Below are 21,974 nucleotides of genomic sequence, written 5' to 3' on the forward strand. Positions count from 1 at the left end.
TTATTCCGATTTATTCTGATGAGCTGTCTATAGATCGTTTTTGATTAGAGAAGTTTTCATACAAAACAAGTTGGTTTTGCGCTGTCGGTTTATTAAAAATAAAGAGGAATAGATTCTAACGGTTTCCAAATGTTATGAAATATCAATAAAAATCTTCACTTAGACACGATTATTTTTTTCCCGACAACATCTGTAATATTTACTTCTTTGGAAATGTACCATCTTGCGGAATATTGAATACGTCATTAGGAATTACCTGCATAACCCCTAATGCACTGCGGTAAGCACGTTGTTCTCGCTATATGCGTGTTGCTGAAACTGAAACAAGTAGCATCGTGGATGAGAAATGGATCATTGCTTGATTAAAACTGGCAAAACAGGCCCTGAAAAACCTACGGGAGCGTATTAAGGCCATGGTGAAAAAAATACAGACCCAGTGAAGACTAAACAAAATTGTAAATGTCGAGATTAAAGTCGACATTTCCACTTTATTCTCGTAGTTTATTTTAGCAGTAGAATGTTGCAAACTAAATTTCATCTTAAAATGAATGGTTCATTTACTAGATTTTCTGAAACCCCGTCATAAATTAATGTAGCACATTAAATGCTTTATATTAAGTGTTCCCCAACCCAGCTGTTAATCTCTGCGCGCTTCTTAAACTGACTCAATGAACATTCAGAATACTAAGATAAATACTTGATATCTTTTTCACGATGAAATGCATTAAAGCATGTATTAGACATGGGTGGTGGGGGGCATGGTGGCGTGGCTGTAGTGCTGCTCCCTTGCATTAAGGGGTCCTCAGGTCTACTTCAGTGTAGAGAAGTTTATGGCAGGTGTGACGAGGTTCCAAAAAAACTGCATATTTAAATGGGTATCGCACAGGTTTAACTGAAATATTGTGTAAATGTTGGGTTCTTGATCTGGATGGAGGTCGGAGACACAAACGCAGAATTCAATGGATGTTTTTCTGAGCAGGCTTTCTTTATTGCATGTTTGCTGTGTCTATCTTACGTACTAAACCCTCAGTTCCTATCCTTTGTCTTTCTCCATATAACCAATCACCACACAATAAAAATGTGAAATTAAAAATAGTTATAAACCTAGACCTCAGAGTTTTCAGAACTTTAAAAAAAAATTTGTTATACATGTTTAATTATGCCATCCATTCAGAGGTCTAAACTTATAACTAGTTTTAATTTCACAAATACGTTTATCGTGTGGTGATTGGTTATGTGCAGAAAGAAAAAGGATAGGAACTGGGGTTTAGTACGTCAGATAGAGACATGAGTCTAAAAGTAAGAAAAAAGTTGGTTCAATTGAAAAAGCGTTTTCTAAAGCTGAATGCTCGGAGGTTGTGCGTTATGCTAGGCTGTTCAATACTGCTTCTTTAAAAGAGTTTGACCCACGACCAGCTGTGGAATTCTGGCTGTCACCTGGCAACAGGCACATCACTCATAAAAAAACCTGAAAAGTCATCAGCATCCACTTCTGAAGGACCATCAGTCCAGGATCCATGCAGTTCAGCTCAAGCAGAAATGAACAGCATTCAGCACATGCTGTCTGAGATAGTAAGGATTGTTGGGGGAGAAGATGTTGCAAGACAAAAGCTGAAGAACATGGCAGAAAATGAATCAGGACAGTGTTCTGTTATGTAACTGTAATATATGAAAAAAGAACTAGTGTAGTTATAATGAAGGTATTGTTTATTAGCTAGTTAAAATAAGGGAATCTTTTATATAATGTTCTAGAGCAAGGTCCCTGACCTGCTCCCTGAAAGAACTTTTTTCAGTTTTAAAATGGAAGGCAGTTTTGGTATCAATAAAAGAGATCAGAAAAAAAACTGTTTTTCACTTTTGTTATTTGTTTATGGGCAATTGAATTTAACTGGCGGACAAGTGGATTTTCTAAGTTTACTTGTCCGTGGACAAGTAGAAATAAATTTGATTTCCACACCCCTGCTGTATGGTTAGTTTTATATATTTTAAGCCCTTATAAACTCTCCCACACTGTTAACATTATTAGAGTCCTCTAGACATGAAATAACACCCTTTAGTCAAAAGTTTAAACTGTGCTCCATGACAAGACAGAGATGACAGTTCTTTCTCACAATTAAAAAAATGCAAACATATCTTCCTCTTCAAAAGAATGCGTGTCAGGAGCAGAGAATGTCAGAGAGAGAGCGAGAGAGAGCGCGAGAGAAAAGCAAACAATCAAAAAATCAATACGTGCTTTTAAGTATGCCGAAGCACAGCGATAAAGCGGCATTTTTTAGAGGAGCGCCCATATCCTCTAGGCAAACAGCCTCTCTGCAAACAGCCCCTCTGCTCACACCCCCTCCGTCAAGCAGAGAGAGTGAGAGAGATAGAGAAAAGCAAACAATCAAGCACCGCGCGGGAAGCACATCGTATATCATTGAGGAGTTTTATTTAATACGTAATACATGCTCTGATTGGTTAGCTTCTAGGCCATCCGCCAATAGCATCCCTTGTATGAAATCAACTGGGCAAACAAACTGAGGAAGCATGTACCATAAATTAAAAGACCCATTGCCCGCAGAAATCCGTGAACCAGTGAAAAATCCGTGATATATATTTAGATATGCTTACATTTAAAATCCGCAATGGAGTGAAGCCGCAAAAGTCGAAGCGTGATATAGCGAGGGATCACTGTATTGTGATTGAATGTGGATTTGAATGTGCACTTCAATGTATGGGTATGCTGTCCAGCACTGGTTTCTGCCTTGTGTCTGAAATAATTGATATGTCCATCAATTTAAATTTTATAAATTAGCTGATCTGAACTAAAAATTACCTGGGCAGAAATAACAAAAATCTTAGAAGTGCAGAAGGAATTTAACATTGATAAATGAAATACAAACAATTATGCTTTTATACCAGTGTCCTGTGGATCCCATAATCCTATATTTTTTAATTTGTCAGAAATGGAAAGGCAGTAGGCACTTGATAAACTAGATTTTATTTGAGCACTGACAATGTCCTTTTATATGGCTGTAAAATAGCTCAAATTATCCGAGATCAATTGGTAAATTTGCTCATTACAACGAAAGAGTATTTGCTGATGAAGTTAGTTTTAATGGCAGCGGTTTGAATAGTGCAAGTACAATTCTTGTTAAAACTTGCTTAGGTATACTCTAATGGATGATCTTTCTCAGTAGTGGGAAAATTTAAACTCAGAAATCAAAATGTGAAATTCTTAAATGTAAGTTTTCTAAGAAAAATATAAACATGTAACAAATCCAGTTATTTATCAAAATAAAAGAAATAAAAACAGCAACAAAAACCTAAACAATCTCAGAAAGAAATAATGAAACAAAGAGTGAAAAAGAAAGAAACAAATTATTACATTAGAAAGATTTTGATGAGAACGGGCCATTCAGCCCAACAAAACACACCAATCCAATCTACCTAATTTCTCCAAAATAACATCAGCTCAAGTTGCCAAAAGTCTTACTCTCCACCACACAACTTGGTCAATTATTTCATGTGTCTACGATTCTCTTTGTGATGAAAATGTTTGTGCAAAAAGAAAAACTTTATAATTTTTGTGCAAAAGGTACTCTTAACAAGTGCACCCATATCCTTGTTGAACTCATTTTAAAGTAATAGCCTGGATACACTGTAATTATTCCTTTCATAATTTGAATCTCTTCAATCAATACATGTGTTAAGCTTCTTTTGCTTCTTTAATATTTCCTCATAATTCATACCCTGGAGTCCTTAAATCAGCCTAAATTGCTCTTCTCAGGACTTTCTCTAGCACTGCTATGTCTTTTTTGTAGCCTGGAGATGAAAACTGCACATAGAAGATGAGAGGAGTACATTATAAAGCTTACAACCTCCTTTCACTTGTACTCTACACATCATGCTATATAACCTAACTTTCTGTTAGCTTTTTTGTTGACTTATGCACACTGTCTGGATGTTGATAGTGAGGAGTTCACTATGTCTCATACGTCGTTCTCACAAAAAGTATTTTCAAGTTTCAGACCTCCCATTGTGTATTCATTGTTCAGTATAATCATCTGTGACTCTTAAACTGAATAGGCACCACCTGCTATGGGCATGTTGAAGGTATTGCAGGCACAATCAAGCACAATAAACAGTAGAATTTTTATCATTTACTGTCCTAATAGATAGACATTGACAGACGTCAGATGGGGCTTTCCCAATAAAAAAATAAATTCTGTTTGGTATGCAAATAAAAGTCAGTACTTACAATTAATCTGAGAAAACTCAGAAATGTTGGGTTACGGACTCCCATACTCCTTACACATTATAGATTGCAGATAAACAGCAAAGACACGCTTCCTACCTGCTAAAGAGCATATAACCTAGGGTAGCCCACAACCATTGGTAAGGGTTTTTAAGTGTTTCAAGAATGCAGGGTCACCACAGAATCCTAGAGAGAGCTCTTACCTGGCATCTTTGCTACAGATATACAGCTGCCCTGAACATGGTTTAAGGTAGACCGCTAGGGTCTACAGAAAGTTGTTTACAGCTGCCATCCTGGAACAGACTAAAAAAGCAGCAGGGTTTGAGTCTTCTTTTGCATCTTATTCTTTTTGTTTACCCATGCCTGTACAGTATGCTTTCTTCATATAACCGAGACACATTTTTGTTCAGTTTTTATCGTCTTGGCTTTTTTCTAGGATAGGAACAAAATTTCAGACCAATGATCACATTGCATAAAAACAGACAAAGTTAAATCACAGTGTGCAGTATGTGTTTTATGTCTGAAAGCTTCTCCACCTGACTTCTCCGTATATGTTGCTCACAATTGCTTATTGACATGACATAACCCACTAATTCATTCTGTGAATCTTCTTTTTCTATTACAGTTTGGCAGGGCAGCAACTAAAACCTTAGAAGGGATGATAGACCAATGCAGGGCACACTCACTCACACATGCTGTATGGTAGTGAAGTTTACAACATCAAGCAAACAGAGCAAAACAAACCTGAGGCTCGTGATTAAAAGCATACCATGCAAGGCAGGTGCATCAGGTTTGGTAAAACAGTTCAAACCTAACTGTGCACTAAACTCATCTATATTCAAGATGGCCACAAAGACAACAGAGTTTAAAGAGAAATGAGGGCAGAAAAAAAAAAAGATGTAGGCATATCTTAATGAAACATTTGTTATAAAACCACAACAGTTTTGCCGGACCTGATTATTTGACTATTTAAAAGAGTTTTTAGTGTATAGTCATTCAGGCCAAAATCATTAATAGTCAATGAAATACTGAAGAATTTTAAATTACTATCTGTTGCAAACCATAGAAAATGAATTGAGGAATTTAAATGATTTACACACATTTCATTTTGTTGGTTCCAAAACTTTTCGCCATCAGGAAAACAGATATTTTCTACTTTCTTTTTCTGTAAACACTTTCTTGATATGCACCATTGCCCGTTTCAGTTTCAAACAACATAACAAACAAATGTAGATACAGTACATCATATGTACATCACTGTGTAGTGCATGTCCTAAACTGATCTTACCTGGAATTAAAACTGAGAATCAAGCTCACTTGGAGTCAAACCTGGGGTTACAATGTACACTACGTGCCATCAGGAGGTTGAGAAGCAACATGTCCATGACCTCTTAAAGTTATTTGACAGCATTCTTCTATGAAATTTAAAAGTGACTATCTTTTCTTATGGGAAAATGTGCATTTTCAAGAATGCTTGGAGTTGAAATCAGAATAGGTTGACTTGAAGGTGAGAATGATTCAGGTAGTTTCTACATATTTTTTAATACATACAACACCAAAGTTTCATTGAAAACAACCCAAGATTTAGCTGGATAGTTGTATCCTGCATATCTCCTAAAAAGAAACATGAATATTAAAGCATTGAATTGATTAAACAAAAATAATAATCACATAAATGTTTATAATTAATCACAATTAATCGTATCTGACATTAAAACGTGATTAGAAAATGAATACATAAATCATGAAGAAAATGCATACTGAATCAAAAAAATGAAGGTAGAATCAACACAAAGTAATTAAAAAAAAAATAAAAAATCGGGAGCATGCTCCCCGTGACTTTCTCGTATACAGAAATAGAAGAAAACGTCATCAGAACTACTTCCAGTTGCGACATATTTCTCAAATATCACAGATCTTTGTTTCTCATCATAACTGATAATATCAATACACATTTTTTTATCTCTATTTATAATCAAACTTTATATTAAAATGATATTTTCGCACTTAGGGAGGTCAAAAAAGGTGGTGGAAGTTTTTCATAATTACATATACATTACTTTGATTACGTGCAAAGTAAAAAGAGTTATAGTCACCTAAAAACAGAAAAAGTAGCTGTGTAAGCCTGTGCTCTAAAAAGCCCGTGCTCCTAGAAACCATGGATTCCGACGCTTCAGTCAATCAATCGCATCTGTCGTGCATTAGTGACTAAGCAAGGTTCTGTTTTCTAATCGGTTTCATTTTGCTGACGTGTTCACCTCCTTTGTCTATCAGCGGCTAAGCGAGTTTCTCTCTCCTCAGATTTCCTTTTGCTGATGTGCTCATCTTGCTTATGTATTAGCGGCTAAGCGAGTTTATCTTTTCTCGGCAGTTTCAATTTGGCAACAGAGTCACTTTCTTTGAGCTTCATGCTGTAGCCTCACACTTCCGGGCTGAACAGACTTCTACATGTAGACATTTATATATAAGATTTGTTGCCATAAATTGCTATAGGTAAAACTGCATTCAGCTACATTTATGATAATTATGATAATGCTGGTGGAAATAAAAAAAATCAAAATTAAAAGTATTACGAGGAACACAATGGGGACATAACAGCTGATTGTTGCCATTACACCTTTAAATTTATATGGCATGATCACCGTTTACACATTACTGTAAAATTGATGATGTATAAATTAAAATAAAATTAATAAGTTACTGAAAGAATATGCATTATATTGAATGCAGTTTTTAATATAATGTACAAATTTATATTTCCATGATACAAAAAATGCAGGTGGTTGTTTAAATAAAATAATACTTCCGGTTGAGTAATTTTTTCTCAAATTTCATATCTACTTATTTTTCATCATGTCTAATATCCACACAAAATTTGAATTATATACCTTTATTTATTGCCATAGTTTACTTGAAAAAATCTGAAATGTGTTCAGGTAAAGCACCACTTCCGGTTGCCAGAAATAATATGTTCCTCAATTGTTCATAACCATCAATGACTTGATAATTATACTCTACACAAGTCCAGACACGCTCCTCAGGTGGTCAAGACATGTCCGAGTGAGACAGGACTACCTGGAGAAGCCAACATAAAAGCAGGTCTGTGATCAACAATTTTGCAGACACGGCATTTAGAGAGCACTTTAGCAGTCAGGAGATGTGTCAGGGGTCCATCTGCCTGGGTGCATGTTCACTAGAGACTCTCGCAATGCCGAGCACCAGTGGGCATACAAGTTGCCTCTGACCATGGATCAGTGGAGTGAGGAAGAGAGAGGACCGTCTCTATACGTTTACAAGGGATGAAGCAGCTGGGAAAGTCTTTCAAAGTGCTCACTAAGTGCTGTGACTGAGAATGGCAATTTCCTAGCTGCTTTTTTTGCCACCCCTTGTCCCAACCATTTGGACAATTTAGCAGATCTAAGATATATAATGATTTTTTAGTTAGCAGAATCATGGTGTGCCTTGGGATTTTTTGGGTTACAAAAAGTGGCCAAAACAGAAAAAACTTTGGAAAGCACTGCTGTACCTACAAACAAAGACCTAAAAAAGATCTCCATAGCTGAAATCTCACTTAAAAAATGACATTGTGCATTACTTGGATGGATATGTTGCATGCTTTGCATAAATTAGCGAAGATACTGTAAACTGGAATAATGGGTATAGATAATCATTACACTTCTATATGAGGGCAGTCAGCAGTGTAAGCTACCTGACAGACCGGCAAGTTAAATACAGAGATACTAGAGACTTATTTGGGTTTTATTGCCACTCAAATATAACTTATATAGTACTTATGTGATATGACTTTGATTTGATTTTCTTACAGAAACATGAAACAAAATAAAAAAGTGTAATTTTCTCTATTGCACCAGAATTACCATAAACTACCCACCTTCTTTCCTCTCACTCCAATGCACCTATGTCAGTACGTATAAATCAAGAAAATGATGTAGGATGTACAGTGGAACCTTGGTTTACGAGTATTTTGCAAGACGAGCAAAAATTTTTAATAAATTTTGACTTGATAAACGAGCGATGTCTTGCAATACGAGTAGTATGGATACACTTTGTCTGCTGAGCGTCATGTGATCACAACTGAGCTGATGGTTCCTCTCTCTCTCTCGCGTGCGTGCGTGCTCGCCCGCATCTCTCTCTCTCTCCTTATCTCTCTCTCTCTCTCTTCTGGAGGGCAATTGTCTCCTATTCTCCGTCTGAGTCTGTGTGCCTCACTCATACAGCCAACATCCGTATGAGCGTATACTGTTTACTACAGCATTGTGACTGTGTGTGTGTGTGTGTGTGTGAGCGCGCATACACTTGTGTGCTGTGAAATGCGAGTCCCCGTCTTGAGCCCCAAAACATGAAGCTGAGTCTCAGTACTTTAACAACACCACCTTTATTCAGCTTGAAACAGTAAAAGCACTGTTATTTATTGTAGCGGGATCTTTATAATGTTCCTTGTATCACCCATCGATGGCAGGCGCTTACAGCAAGTCTGCGATCTTTTTGGATGCGCTTATACGGCAAACTGCTACAGCGCTGGGAGACTGCGATTGCTTTGGGACACTCTTCCGCATGTCGTCCCGTTGGGTGGAATCCCAGTTTAGAAACTCGCTCACACCAGCCATGATTCTTTTTAAAGGTAAAGTGCAGGTTAATTTGTTTTATGTATTTTTACTTTATATTTTGTATTAATCATTTTTATATGAATAATTTTGGGTTGTGGAACGAATCATTTGAGTTTCCATTATTTCTTATGGGGAAATTCGCTTTGATATACGAGTGCTTTGGATTACGAGCACGTTTCCGGAACGAATTATGCTCGCAAACCGAGGTTCCACCGTATATGCAATTCTTTAGGTACACACAATTATTGTTTTGTAATGTTAAAAAAAGTAGTTACATGAAAAAGTCACCCTGACCAGCAGTTGTGTTGGTGTAAATTTACAGAAGATTTAGAACCTTGTAAATGTGTGACTTGCACTTCATGAGATGGCGCATGCAAGCACCTCACTTCTCATTCAACCCATGCAGACAACATCAGCTTTAAGGTACATGCATGTTGTACATTCACACAACGAGCTTCCATACTTTTGCCTGAAACAGGTTCTAGCCCATCCTGCTTAAATTGTGCCACAGCAGCACTCCTGGCCATTTGACCTTACTTTATTCTTTGTTACTTAGTACTACCTAGTCTTATTTTTATATTTTTCATTTATATTTCTTCATCTTGTAAAGTACTTTGAGCTACATCATTTGTATGAAAACAGGCTATATAAATAAATGTTGTTGCCCTCTCAAGCAGACATTTCCTTCAACTGGCTACCTGTCTCTGATATCTTGGAGAAAGTTTTTCCCACTCCTCCATGCAGAATTTTTTTTATATGTGTGATGTCTGAGGATGGGTTTTGTGCAGGGCCCATTTCAATCCCACCAAAAAATCTCAATGAAATCCACACCCAGACTTTGACTTGGCCATTCCAGAACCCGCTATTGCTTTCTTTTCTGCCATTCCTTGGTGGAGGTACTGCTATGTTTAAGGTCATTGTTATGTTTTCAAGGTCCACTTTCAGTTGAGCTTCAGTCTTATGGCAGGTGGTCTCACATCATTCCCAAGCATCCTATGGTACAATGAAGAATTCTTGTAGATTTTCTATAATAGGGAGCTGCCCAGGACCTGTTGCTGCAAAGTTACCACAAATCACAACATGCCTTACGGCTAGTATCACATTCTTCTGATCAGTTGCTGCTGCTGATCTCTGGCAGACATGCCTTCTGGTACTGTGGTCACATAACTCTATTTTTACCACACCTGTCCATAGCACATTGTTCCAAAAGTCCGGGTCTTTGGCTAGGTATTCAAGGACAAACTGATCTGGTGCACCCGATTTTAATTTTAGATATTGAAGGCAGTGACAAATGTTGGGGTAAACTTACTTTTTCCACATGCAAAATTTGAAATTTTTGTTTATTTAGATACAATATAATAAAAAATTTAAATGTGCCATGATAATTGTTATGTACCCTTTATTTATGTCACGTTATTAAAATGAAGGTAAATCTAAATAATTCATAGGGTGTACTTAATTTTTCACATGCAGTGACGTGCAAAAGTATTCAATCCCCTTGAAATTCATTATGATTTTCTGCATAACAAAAGATTTGTACACATCTTTATCCATTCAGTACTTTCAATGTGGACTCTTATGTTGTAATAATACATTTCCAAAATCAAAATAAACCATTTTCTGTAGATATTTAACTGAAGAGGAAAAACCCAAAAGTTAGTGTTTACATAAGTATTTAAATCTCTGTGCTTTGGAAGCTTCAGGGTTATACAAATGACAAATTAATCACAGTAGCAGTCATTTGATGAAAACTAAACATAATTAGGTACTACTTGTGAGTCCTTTATCTCTCTCTGTATATCACAAGCACCCATTATAAGGGCCATAGCATTCTGCTGATGTGAGAAATAAAGTCATTGAAATGCAGACAGGCAGGGAATGGCTACAGAAAATGTTGAAGAGTTTGAATATCGATTTAAGCCCTGTTGGATCCAACACCGGAAAGTAGTAGGTTCATCACAACACCCAGACCCTTACTAGAACAGGTGTCTGACCCTCAAAATTAAAAATCACAGCAAGACGTCAACTGGTGAGAGAGGCTACTCAGAAGTATGCAATGCTCTTTGGCTGAAACTGGAGAGAGGGTGCATGGATCCACAATTTCAAGAGCTCTCCATAAAACTGACCTATATGGAAGGGTAGCGAGAAAGAAACATTCTTTAAGAATCTGTTACAAAGCATGAGAAAGACCCAGTGTGAGAGAAGGTTTTATGGTCAGATAAGACCAAAATAGAACTTCTTGGCCAAACTTCAAAAAGGTATGTGTGGCATAAAACTAACAGTGCCAATGCCTCAAGAAGCACCATAACTGCAGTGAAATATGGCGGTGACAGCATCATGCTATGGGGATGTGTTTCAGGTGCTGGGGCTGGGAATCTTGTCACAGCTGAAGGGGCAGTAGATAGACACAAATACCACACAATACTGCAGGAGAACTTGTTCTAGTCTGCTATGAACCTACGGCTCAGGAGAAGAGTCACCTTTCAACATGACAATGACCCTATGCATAAGGACAAAGCGACACTGGAATGGCTCAGAAGCAGAGGGGTGAATGTTTTGGAATGGCCAGATCAAAGCCCTGATCTTATCCCTATTGAGAATCTGTGGAACTATTTGAAAACTGCTGTTCAGAGGCACTGCCCCACCAATCTAGAGGATCTCTACAAATTCTGTCAAGTAAAATGGGGAAGAATCACTCATGAACAAAGAAGAATGGGGAAGAATCACTCCTGAACAATGTGCAAAACTGGTACATAATCTTCCTCAAAACAATTGAGGCTGTTATTGCAGCAAAAGGGTTCTTGATAAAAAGTATTAATGTGTAGGGTTTGAATACTTATGCAAATACTAACTAAAAAAGAAAAACTCCAAAGTTAAATATCTACAGAAAATAATATTGTTACAGCGTGAGAGATCACATTAAGAATACTTACATCACAAATCTTTTGCCTTGCAGAAAATTATGATGACTTTTAAGGGGATTGAATAATTTTACGTGCCACTGTAACTATACAGACACAATACAATATATTGTATATACAAGAAGCACTCATGCCATTTTCAGTATGAATGGTTGTTGAGTAACCTCATGTCCTAAGGATATAAACCATCTCTGAAATTAGTGCTGCAACTGATTATGGTTCTGTGATGTTGCCAAAGTGAACCTAAAATATTTTTGTAGAACACCTAGAAAATATGCTGATTCTAGATTAACATCTAGGAAATTAATACATCTACTCATCTATTTTATAACCCACTTACCCAATTCACATTATACACTGCTATCCAGTCCAGGGATTGCTCCTGGCTTGTGTCTGATGTGACCCTGCTCAAGAAAAGGGGGTTACAATGGATGGACTTCTCCAGTTTAGGAATGTGGAGGCTGGAGCCTATGTTGGCAGCACTGATGGGGAGGGGATTAGCCTGCTCACCTCACTCATGTGTAGACTCACACAAAAGTTTAACTCTAACAAGTGCCCCACCTAGGAAATAGTACATGAAAATGTTCTGCTCTGTGATCTGCATAACCTTTATTATTATATTATACAATGTTTTGTTCTTCAAAATATATTTGTCTAAAAAATGTGGTGACTAATATAAAAATCGATCATTTTACAAACTAAAATATAATCAGCAGTTTTTGTTTTTCTTTTACTTTTCTTTATAATCACGATACAACTGTAAAACATAGTAAATGGGTACTACATTACCACAAACCACACGCAAATCTTTTTAAGTTGCTGAGGTACACTTACACCGATACCTCAGGCAGGCAAGTCACAGAAACCTTTCAGCCAAGAGAGCATCATCATCATCGTGCAATCAATTCATCAAGTAGGCGGTGTCTCCTTTCGCAGTGCCCAATAAGACAGTGTAATTATTCGCGACTAATATAAATGCTCATTGAGTGTCTTACACAAGTAAGCGTCAATGTTTTTCGTAGTCCTAACTATAACAAAAGCAAGTGAAGTTTTGTTATTTTGATGTGTACGCTGAAATTCGTTTCTGTTTAACTGGGCTGGTCCCGTTATTTAGATTAAACAAAATGCAACTATTGATCTGCGGAATCATTCTGATATGGTTTAGTCAGGATTCCCATTCAGGTAAAATCTTTTTGTTATATTTTAAGCGCTTTCGAGGTATGGTTTTAACCATTTTATTGCACGGTGCTGCATTTATTGGGTAATTTGTTTTTGGATCTCGGTTGACCTGAGCCGATTACTTGGGGTGCCAACAAAGACTGAAAGACTTAAGAACGCGTCCATGTGGACGGGGATCCTCGGCGTTAATCTACTTTAAGCCATGTGGACGGGGATCCTCGGCGTTAATCTACTTTAAGACGGTCAAAGTAAAGTGTGGGCACATGATAGGCCTCCTACTCACACTGGTACTTGAATAAAGCCGCCCGTGTGAATCACGTTAGTTTTCAAATGATGAAACGCTTTTAAGGTAAAGCCAGAAACCAGTACTTCGAAGACTTCCCCAATTCGTGGCGTTAAATCATATTTTAGTAATTTCTTACCTTTTTTCTTAACCCCCACTTTTAGCAAATAACCCGGTAGTGCTGGTACAACCGCAGTTGGCTTCGCCGCTCCTGCTGCCCTACAATCCAACGCAGACCACTGTGTCGCTGGAGAAGCCCTTCTGCGTCTTCGACACTCTGAATCCTTCAAGTAGCGCCAACGTGGACGTGTACGTCGTGCTGAGTTCGGCGGGTAAGTACAGATTTCACGTAGCACTGAGTCACTATAAAGGTTAGGTGAACTGGTGTTAAACTGGTTCTTGTGTGTTCACCTTACAATGCACTGATCCCCCCCTTATACTGGGATTGTTCCAGCCGTGCGCACGAGTAGCCCAATGCTTGCTGGGATAGGCTCCAGTCTGCCATCTCTGGATCGGCGGGTTTGGAAGATGAATGTATGAATATAAAGATATTCGTGAGGAAAACCAGTAAAGATCTTATTTATATGTTAAGGAGTAGTACATTTCCAGCAGCCAAACAAGAATATGATCCAAAGTGAGCCAATCGATAACCAGCTAACATGATCCCATGTGACACTGTGTGTCCATAACAATATATACTGTATTTCAATAAAATATCTGGAGTGAGGTGAGCAGAGCCGTCTTAAGGCATGGGCACGCTGGGCAGTTGTGGACAGTATGTATGTTGTGACTTGCTGAGTGGTAGTGTAGGTAGGGGCCCCAGTGCACTGCTTTGCCCTGGAGCCTATAATACTGTTAAGACAGCCCTGTAGGTGAGTGACGGTCCGAGAAATATTTATTAGCCCGGAGCAATGAAACATATTGGTGGTCTTAAGAAAAAAGAAAAGCAATATGTTGAGAAATGTGTGGTATTTCAGAATGACAGCAATATTATGCATTTGAATTAATGTGATCCATGAACAGACTTCTATATAAGGGACTGGTTGCAGCCAGAAATGGTGGTTATCTGGGTACTGAATTTGAGAACCACAAATTAGCTGGTCATATGCTAGCTTTGCATCTGTGTGTGTGTGTGTGTGTGTGTGTGTGTTTTTCCTTGACTTCAATCTTTTGGCTGCTAGTTTAATCGCTTAGAGGATGCTCCATTAGCAGTAGTAGATAAATTTTAAAATAAAGTTTGTACTGGGAGCTGGGCTTGCTGGGGTCCTTTTAATCTCTGCACAAATCCATTGTTTGTACTGTATAATGCTGCCATCAATAACTTTTGGTGATCTGACAACAGACTTGGAATGTCAAATGAAGCCACTTTTAAAGATGAAGCAACTCTACTTGAAGTGCTTGATATCCTACATGGAATGAAGCTTCAGAGTATTTGCCCATATGTGTGAATTGCATTGTATGTATTTTGTGTGAGTGTTTTAGTAAATTTTAATTTTAAGGAATACTCAATCCCAAAAAAGTTAACCCATGTAGTTTGTAATGGCAGCCGAAAAAATGTAGTCCTGTTTTCATGGCGAAAGTAAGTACCAAAGATTACAGAAAAGGACTGAATAGTGACCAGCGCTACACAATGGAGGGGATTCTAACACATCTCATGTAGCATAATCCACATGTCAGTTATCCATTTGCATGCTCAGAATTCTTGACCGATGATTGAAGGGGGAGAAGCAGATCTTCAAAAATGTATCACTAATGATCTTCCCTTACTAGAACTGGTATATGCCTTAAAGTAAACATTGTAGTCTGTTTTTGCAATATTTAAAATAAGAAACGCATAATAAAGACCAAGTTGAGAGCTCCATCCTGATTCTGTTTGTGCTGCTTTGATAAAGATGTGTGTTTTCTCCAAACAGTCAATTAAACTGATAAAAGCAAGAGGGGCAACAAGAATTTAGTAGTCCGGAGTGCTATAAGCAATAGTAAAAGCCAACATCCGTAGTAAAAGCTGACACATTAATGAACTAGGATACGATACAAAAGTCTTATTGTTGCTTTATTCCATTACAGAAACTGCATTAATACGGGTACGTAGATATTTGCAGATTGGGAAAGTCTTTAAAGGCAAGGGTCTTCACAGAAGGGATGAATGTGGGTCATTTGTTTCAAAAGCACATCTATTATCAGTTTATTGCTCAGAAATGCCATAATTGTGTAAATTTGATTGCCCTACTTGGTCTTGGAGTTCATTCCAGAAAGAAGGGTTTGCTAATTATCTATCTTTTGGCCACATGAATTGCATAATACTGGCTTACTCTGAGCCAGAAACACAGATTTGGGTAGAATCAAGCTGTTCTTGCTATGTTACCTAATTTAGGGTATGATCCCTAAAAGAAATGTACACTCTCAGCAATGTGGAAGAAGTTTCATGTTTTTAAAGCGTGGTATGTTTTTTATGTTTGAATAGCATGATGAATGTGTTTTGTTGGGGCAGGCAGAATAACAGGTTGATATAACACATGGGCACCAAAATCCATACGTAACACTGTAGTGGTTTTCTCCAGTTGACTTACAAAGCATTTTGTTACAGCAGTAAGTAGTTGCAGACGGTTGCCAGTGAACCATAAGTTATCCGCTAGTATTCTTAATGTCACCCATCTGGCAAATTATTACTTTTGGATTCAGAGCTGGGCAAATGGCTTCATGTAAGTATACATTTTTCAGAGGGAGTAGTAATTAGACAAATGTAAACCCTGCAATAAATGTACAAGTATACCATATGGATTACAAGGACTTTTGGAAAACCGGACCGGGTAAACAATGTCTACTAATAGGCAATTAGCTTGCAAGGCACATTTAAAATATACATTATGGGAAATTAACATTTACAACTTGTGAGACCTCTTCAGGAATATTTTCTCCATATAAATACCTACATAAAGTCTATACAACAAGGTCAGAAATTAACTGTTTGAGTGATACTAAGATGAGTGAGTTGGATGGAAAGACTGACTCATCTACTTTTTAAAGTTTAAAAAAAATAAAAAATAAGAAACATGGTTTAAATGTTAATTATGAAAGGGACTGGGGTAGATGCCATCTTACTACATTCTTTAAATCATTACATGGAAATTGTATAAATGTATGTTTCCAACAACAGATGCTATGTATATATTTACCAAGAAGTTTTTAGTCACTAACACAATGTCTGTCTTGTGTTTCTATTTGGATGAATAGTCATTTTCTCAAGTTAAATAATAAGAAAACAGAAATTTTAGTGATTGGCAATAATGGATACAATGAGATTATTAGAAATAAACTTGATGCATTAGGATTAAAAGTCAAGACGGAGGTAAAGAACTTGGGGGTAACTGTTGACTGTAACCTGAATTTTAAATCGCATATTAATCGCCCAACTAGGACAGCATTGTTTCACTTAAACGGCAAAAGTTAGACCCCTTGAAAGATGCTGAGAAATTAGTTCACGCTTTTGTTTTCAGTCCTCTAGATTACTGCAACGCACTCCTCTCAGGACTACCCAAAAAAAAAAAGCAAATCGTCTGCAACTAATGCAGAATGCAGCTGCTAGAATCCTAACTAGGAAAAGAAAATCCAAGCACATCTCTCCAGTTTTGATGTCACTACACTGGTTGCCTGTGTCATTCAGGATTGACTTTAAAATACTGCTTATGGTTTATAAAGCCTTAAATAATCTCTCTTGTATATTGTAATGTCTGACACCTTATATTCCAAATCATAACCTTAGATCCTCAAATGATTGTCTGCTTAGAATTCCAAGAGCAAAACTTAAAAGAAGTGGTGAGGTGGCCTTCTGCTGTTATACACCTAAAATCTGGAATAGCCTGCCGAAAGGAATTCGCCAGGCTAATACAGTGGAGCACTATTTTAAAAAAAACAAAAACAAAATGGCTGGAAACGCATTACTTGGCTTTCTCATAACTTCACCTTAATTTTTATATCCTGATACTCTGTATATTCAGTTCATTATAATAACTATTCATGGTGGCTCTAAAATCCGTACTGACCCCTACTCTCTCTTCTGTTTCTTTTCCCGGCTTTCTATGGTGGCGATCTGCACCACCACCATCTAATCAAAGCTCCGTGATGTTCCTACATTGATGGATTAAAAGCCAGAAGTCTAGTAGAATGCCCAGAGGGGGCTGGGTGGTCTCGTGGTCTGGAACCCCTGCAGATTTTATTTTTTCTCTCCAGCCATCTGGAGTTTTTTTGTCCTCCCTGGCCATCAGACCTTACTCTTATTTTATGTTCGTGTTGTCTTATTTTAATTCTTTCTTTGTCTTTTATTTATCTTTTCTTCATCATGTAAAGCACTTTGAGCTACATTATTTGTATGAAAATGTGCTATATAAATGTTGTTGTTTCACTAGCAGATTATAATTTGAATTTATGATCTTATTTGAAGACAAACTGTCATTTGAAGATGTAAGAAAGGTATTGACCTTTTTATATTATGGTAATTTCAGTATTGTATAACTCTGGTCACACAATGTGACTTTATGGTATGTCTTCCGATCTGGTTTGGTTAGCTTATAGTATAACTGAAAGGCACATTCTAGGGAATCGTGCCCTTCCACAAGGCACTTTTGAACAATTTTATTCCCTTTCACGTGTTAAAAGTAATGTTCAGCTCCTGTCAGTTGCCAGGAGTGACTGCCATCACAGCTGCTGCTGCTTCAATGCCAGACTGTGCATGCAACCAAAGAAATTAGCATTGCCTCATTTATTGTGTTTGCAATAAATGTGTCACTCATTGACTTGTATAAATACTGTTGGATGACCAGAAAGTGTTCTGAAGAGGTTGCATCCTTTCCCTTCATCTATTCTGAAAAGAGTCAGTAACTAGAAAAGTAGTGGCTTAGATTAGATACAGGATTTAATTTGTGATCTTGAATGAGGAAATAAAGTGCCAGGGCTTGAATTTCAGCATGGGCTTGTTGGTTTCAAGCACATAAAGATCTCATATGGTTTAACTTAATAAAGTGTAAAATACTGCTGGTGTTTCAAAGAAACTGTTTTATTGCCACTTATGTAACTGGTTCAGAAACAAAAATTAAATATGAAATTGCTTTGACAAAATGATTTGACCAGTTCGCTGTGGTTCATTAGTTTCAAGTTAGTATTGCACATTTTGAATGTGGTAGTTAGAGAAATGGTATCCTTCAATAAGGGCATGTAAATAAAGGCGAGCTTCAAAAGGGCGACCTCAATTGGGCTCAGCGAATAAAGGCAAACGCAACAAAATTATTACAGAAAATTTATTAAAGGCAATGATTGAACGTATAAAAAGGCGAAAGCAAGAATATTAAAACATCCAATTAATTAATGCATGAACTTCTAACGAACTATTTATAAAGCTCTCTACTTCATTGTTTTCTGCTCTTACTCATTGTTGTGTTACACTTGAAGGTGTAGATTATGTGCACTGCCATGTAGATATTCGAAATGCGGTCTATTAGCATAATCGAGGACAATTTGATTTAATTCACTCCGAAGTGTCTTTTTGTAGGTCTTCCTTGGCCTTTGAAGTTGTCCCACAACCGCTGATGACAGACCTTGGGTTACTGTAGCCACGAGTTCCTGTGGTTCGTCAGTAGAAGTTGTTTGATGTCCACTATTGCTTACCTTGTTTGATCTTCATCACATCTGGGACGTGGTTTTGCGTAGATGGTCTCTTGACAAATAATCCATTTTTGGTATGACAGCGAGACAAACCTTTTCCAATCCTATATTCAGTGCATTTCCAGATGTGTTTCCTGTTGATAGTTTTCTCCTTTCTGAATGTGTAGCCTTCGACTACGAGTAGATCTGCACCTTTGTTGCTCTTCACATATTCCTGAGACATTTGAACTAAATTATCTACGAATGCCTTTATTCACCGCGCTCAATTAAGGTCGCCCTTTTGAAGCTCGCCTTTTTGTGCGCGCCCTTATTGAATAGAGCCGTTAGAAATACAGTGGCCATTTAAAAAGTGTTAATTTCCTTCGAAGTATACATGTATTACTTTTTATTGAACAACATTGACTCACAGTGGATATAATTTTGCCATTTTGACACTAGTCAACAGATGACTTTTTAATGTGAAAACCGGCCTCTGCAAAGTGGTGTAAATTAGAGATGTAGAACACCAAATAATTCATCACATAAGTAGGCACATGATTCAAGTATTTTTGGAAGCCATGGCATCCATTTGAGTCTCCCAGGTCTAGTCCCAATCTCCCAAGATACATGTATATTACAGCCTGCATCAGATTTTTCTCCCAGGATTTACTTGTATTTTTCTGTGTTCATGTAACTCTCCAAGCTCACAGACCTTTCTGGGCTTGCAGCAAAGAAGCATCTCCACAGCATGATGCCCTCTGTATGATTTGTGGTGAGAATTGTGTGTGTCTGTGTGGTGTTTGACATGCTGTTTTAGTATGATTTGCCAGAATGCTCAATTTTGGTTTCCTTAATTTTTTTTTTTTTAATTAAAAATTGCTATTTTCCAGCCTCCCATAAAGCTATGACTAGTGGAGGACCCAGGCAACAGTTGTATACATAGTTCTCTTGGTGGCCTCCTTCGATAGTTATCTTGTTGCTCAATCACTCAGGATTTGTGGATGTCCTGCTTTTTCAAGATTTATATCTGTCATATTCCCCATTTATAAATGACCTCTACTGTACTCTTAGAGCTATTCAGGGACTTGGATATTTTCATAATGCTTTTTAGTCAATTTTGTTCATGGATAGAAATGCTTTTATGCTGCAGTCAATTGAAACCCAGCCCCTTTACTACAAACCTGTTGTAGCAATTGATTTCATTATGTGACTTCTAAAACCAGTTGGCTACACCAGCAAAAATTTTGGTATGTCATATTTAAAGGGGGTGAATACTTATGTGATCAATTTGTTGAATAGTGGGTCTATTGCTCAGCAGCATGGAGTCTGTTTTAAATAATTAAATACCCAGCTCGATCTCTGTGGGTGTGTATGCTAGCACGGCTGTAGGAGGTTGGTGTGGAGATTGAGGTGGAGTGCACCTGTGCGTGAGGGTGTGGCCTATCTTGATTGATGCATTGGCTTTCTGCTGCTTGCAATTGAAGAGCTGCGCCCACTGAGGCAAATAAGGCATGAGCCGGCACGGGGGGAAAAAAGGAAACAAAGTTTCAAGAAATTGAATGAGAGAAAAGATCAGAAGAGAGAGCAGAGGTTAAAGTAGAGAAGGTAGATGAGAGAAAGGCAGCCGGTAGGATGACCCTAAGGGAGTGTGCGGCTGACACTCTGGGGCTGAAGAAGGTCACTCCAGCTGAGCGATTAGGGAGCTGGAGTGATGCTGTGCTTGATGGAGTGACTTGCTGTTTATGTCCGAGAGAAAGGCAGCATGAGTGCCAGGGGAAGGAAGGCTCTGTATGATGTCCTGTGGTGGAAGCCATGGATTGCAGGGTAGTGAGCCTGGTAGTAGGAGTCAAATGGCTGCAGGGGTCCAAGCCCAAGAACAAGGTGCTTTGGTGTGGTGTCCTGCTGGAAGCCATGCACTGCCAGGACCTGAACCTGACAGAGAAGGTTGGTTGAACTGTTGGTTAGGTGTCTCCTCGTCTGCAAGGTCCCATTTTGGAGGTAAGCTGAGTAGACATCCCTTTTAAAGTTGTGCATCAGGGACATGATTTTAAAGGAGTTTTTTTGCCTAGGAAATTTTTGTTTTTATCAAGTATTTATTGGATTAATATGTAGCTTTTTTTTTTTTTTTTTTTTTAAATTGGGTTATTTATTGAACTTTTGCACTGCACAATTTATTTGGACGGTGTTTGTTTTTTGACTGTTGGATTTTAAGTGTACTTGCCACTTTTGAACCTACCCCACGCTACATGTGTCCTTATCTACCCAGCTCATCTCAGTTACAATATCAACGGTGGTGGGCTCAACAGTTTCCCAAAATAGCAGTAGGATCATGGAACTAACCTGCACCATCACAATTTTTATATTTGTAAGTTAGAGCAACTTGCAGAGTTCTGTTTTCGCTTTGACGTTTTAAGAGGCAAATTCACTGTGATTCAATGTTGTATAACAATGAAATCTCAAAATGTCCAAGGGGGTGAATACTTTCTATAAAGGCACTGTAATAAAGAGATTAATGATCTTGAATACACTACTATACATAGCCCCAGTAAAGCAGCAGAGGCTTTGTATTTATCACTTGGACTTGGCAGAAGTTTTTCATTCTCTTATTAGCTTATGTGTATCCATGGCAGGTCTACAATTACGATGGAAAAAAGATGCTCCAAAATTGTTGTGTTTTAAATACTTAAACGTTTGCGAGGCATCTGTGTGGCTCATTTCATAGTGCTTTGAAGCACCATGCAATTCTCTTTCTAAAATGAAATGTAATGCATTAATGGACAAACAGATTTGCTGTTAGCAATCTTGCTAAAACGGCATACTTCATTGCAGAAAACCAATTACAATTGCTATCACAGAAATTAAAGAACATATGTTTGGAGTATCTGCTACGGCTTATGCCTGTGTACATATCCAGAAGTAGCAAAGGTCTGATTGCGTATATCTGTCCATCTTATCCATTTTCTAAACCCACTTTATCCTGAACAGAGTTGTGGGAAAGTTAGTTTATCCCAACAAGCATAGGACACCAGGCAGGAACAATCTTTGGACAGTGCACCAGTTCATCACAGGAAAAATACACAATCCCATGC

General features: G+C 37.8%; 1 protein-coding gene across 1 annotated transcript in view; it reads left to right on the forward strand.

Moving 5' to 3' along the window:
• The first annotated feature begins 12,780 nt into the window (after positions 1-12,780).
• LOC120539801 (uroplakin-3a-like) overlaps positions 12,781-21,974 on the forward strand; it is a 29,101-nt gene continuing 19,907 nt past the window's right edge. The window contains exons 1-2 of the mRNA XM_039770178.1: positions 12,781-12,968; positions 13,413-13,580. Coding sequence (XP_039626112.1) covers positions 12,911-12,968; positions 13,413-13,580 — 226 coding nt within the window. The 5' untranslated portion in view covers positions 12,781-12,910. The remainder of the gene's footprint in view (positions 12,969-13,412; positions 13,581-21,974) is intronic.

The sequence above is a fragment of the Polypterus senegalus genome, chromosome 11, assembly GCF_016835505.1.
Source record: "Polypterus senegalus isolate Bchr_013 chromosome 11, ASM1683550v1, whole genome shotgun sequence".
Classification (NCBI taxonomy): Eukaryota; Metazoa; Chordata; class Cladistia; order Polypteriformes; family Polypteridae; genus Polypterus; species Polypterus senegalus.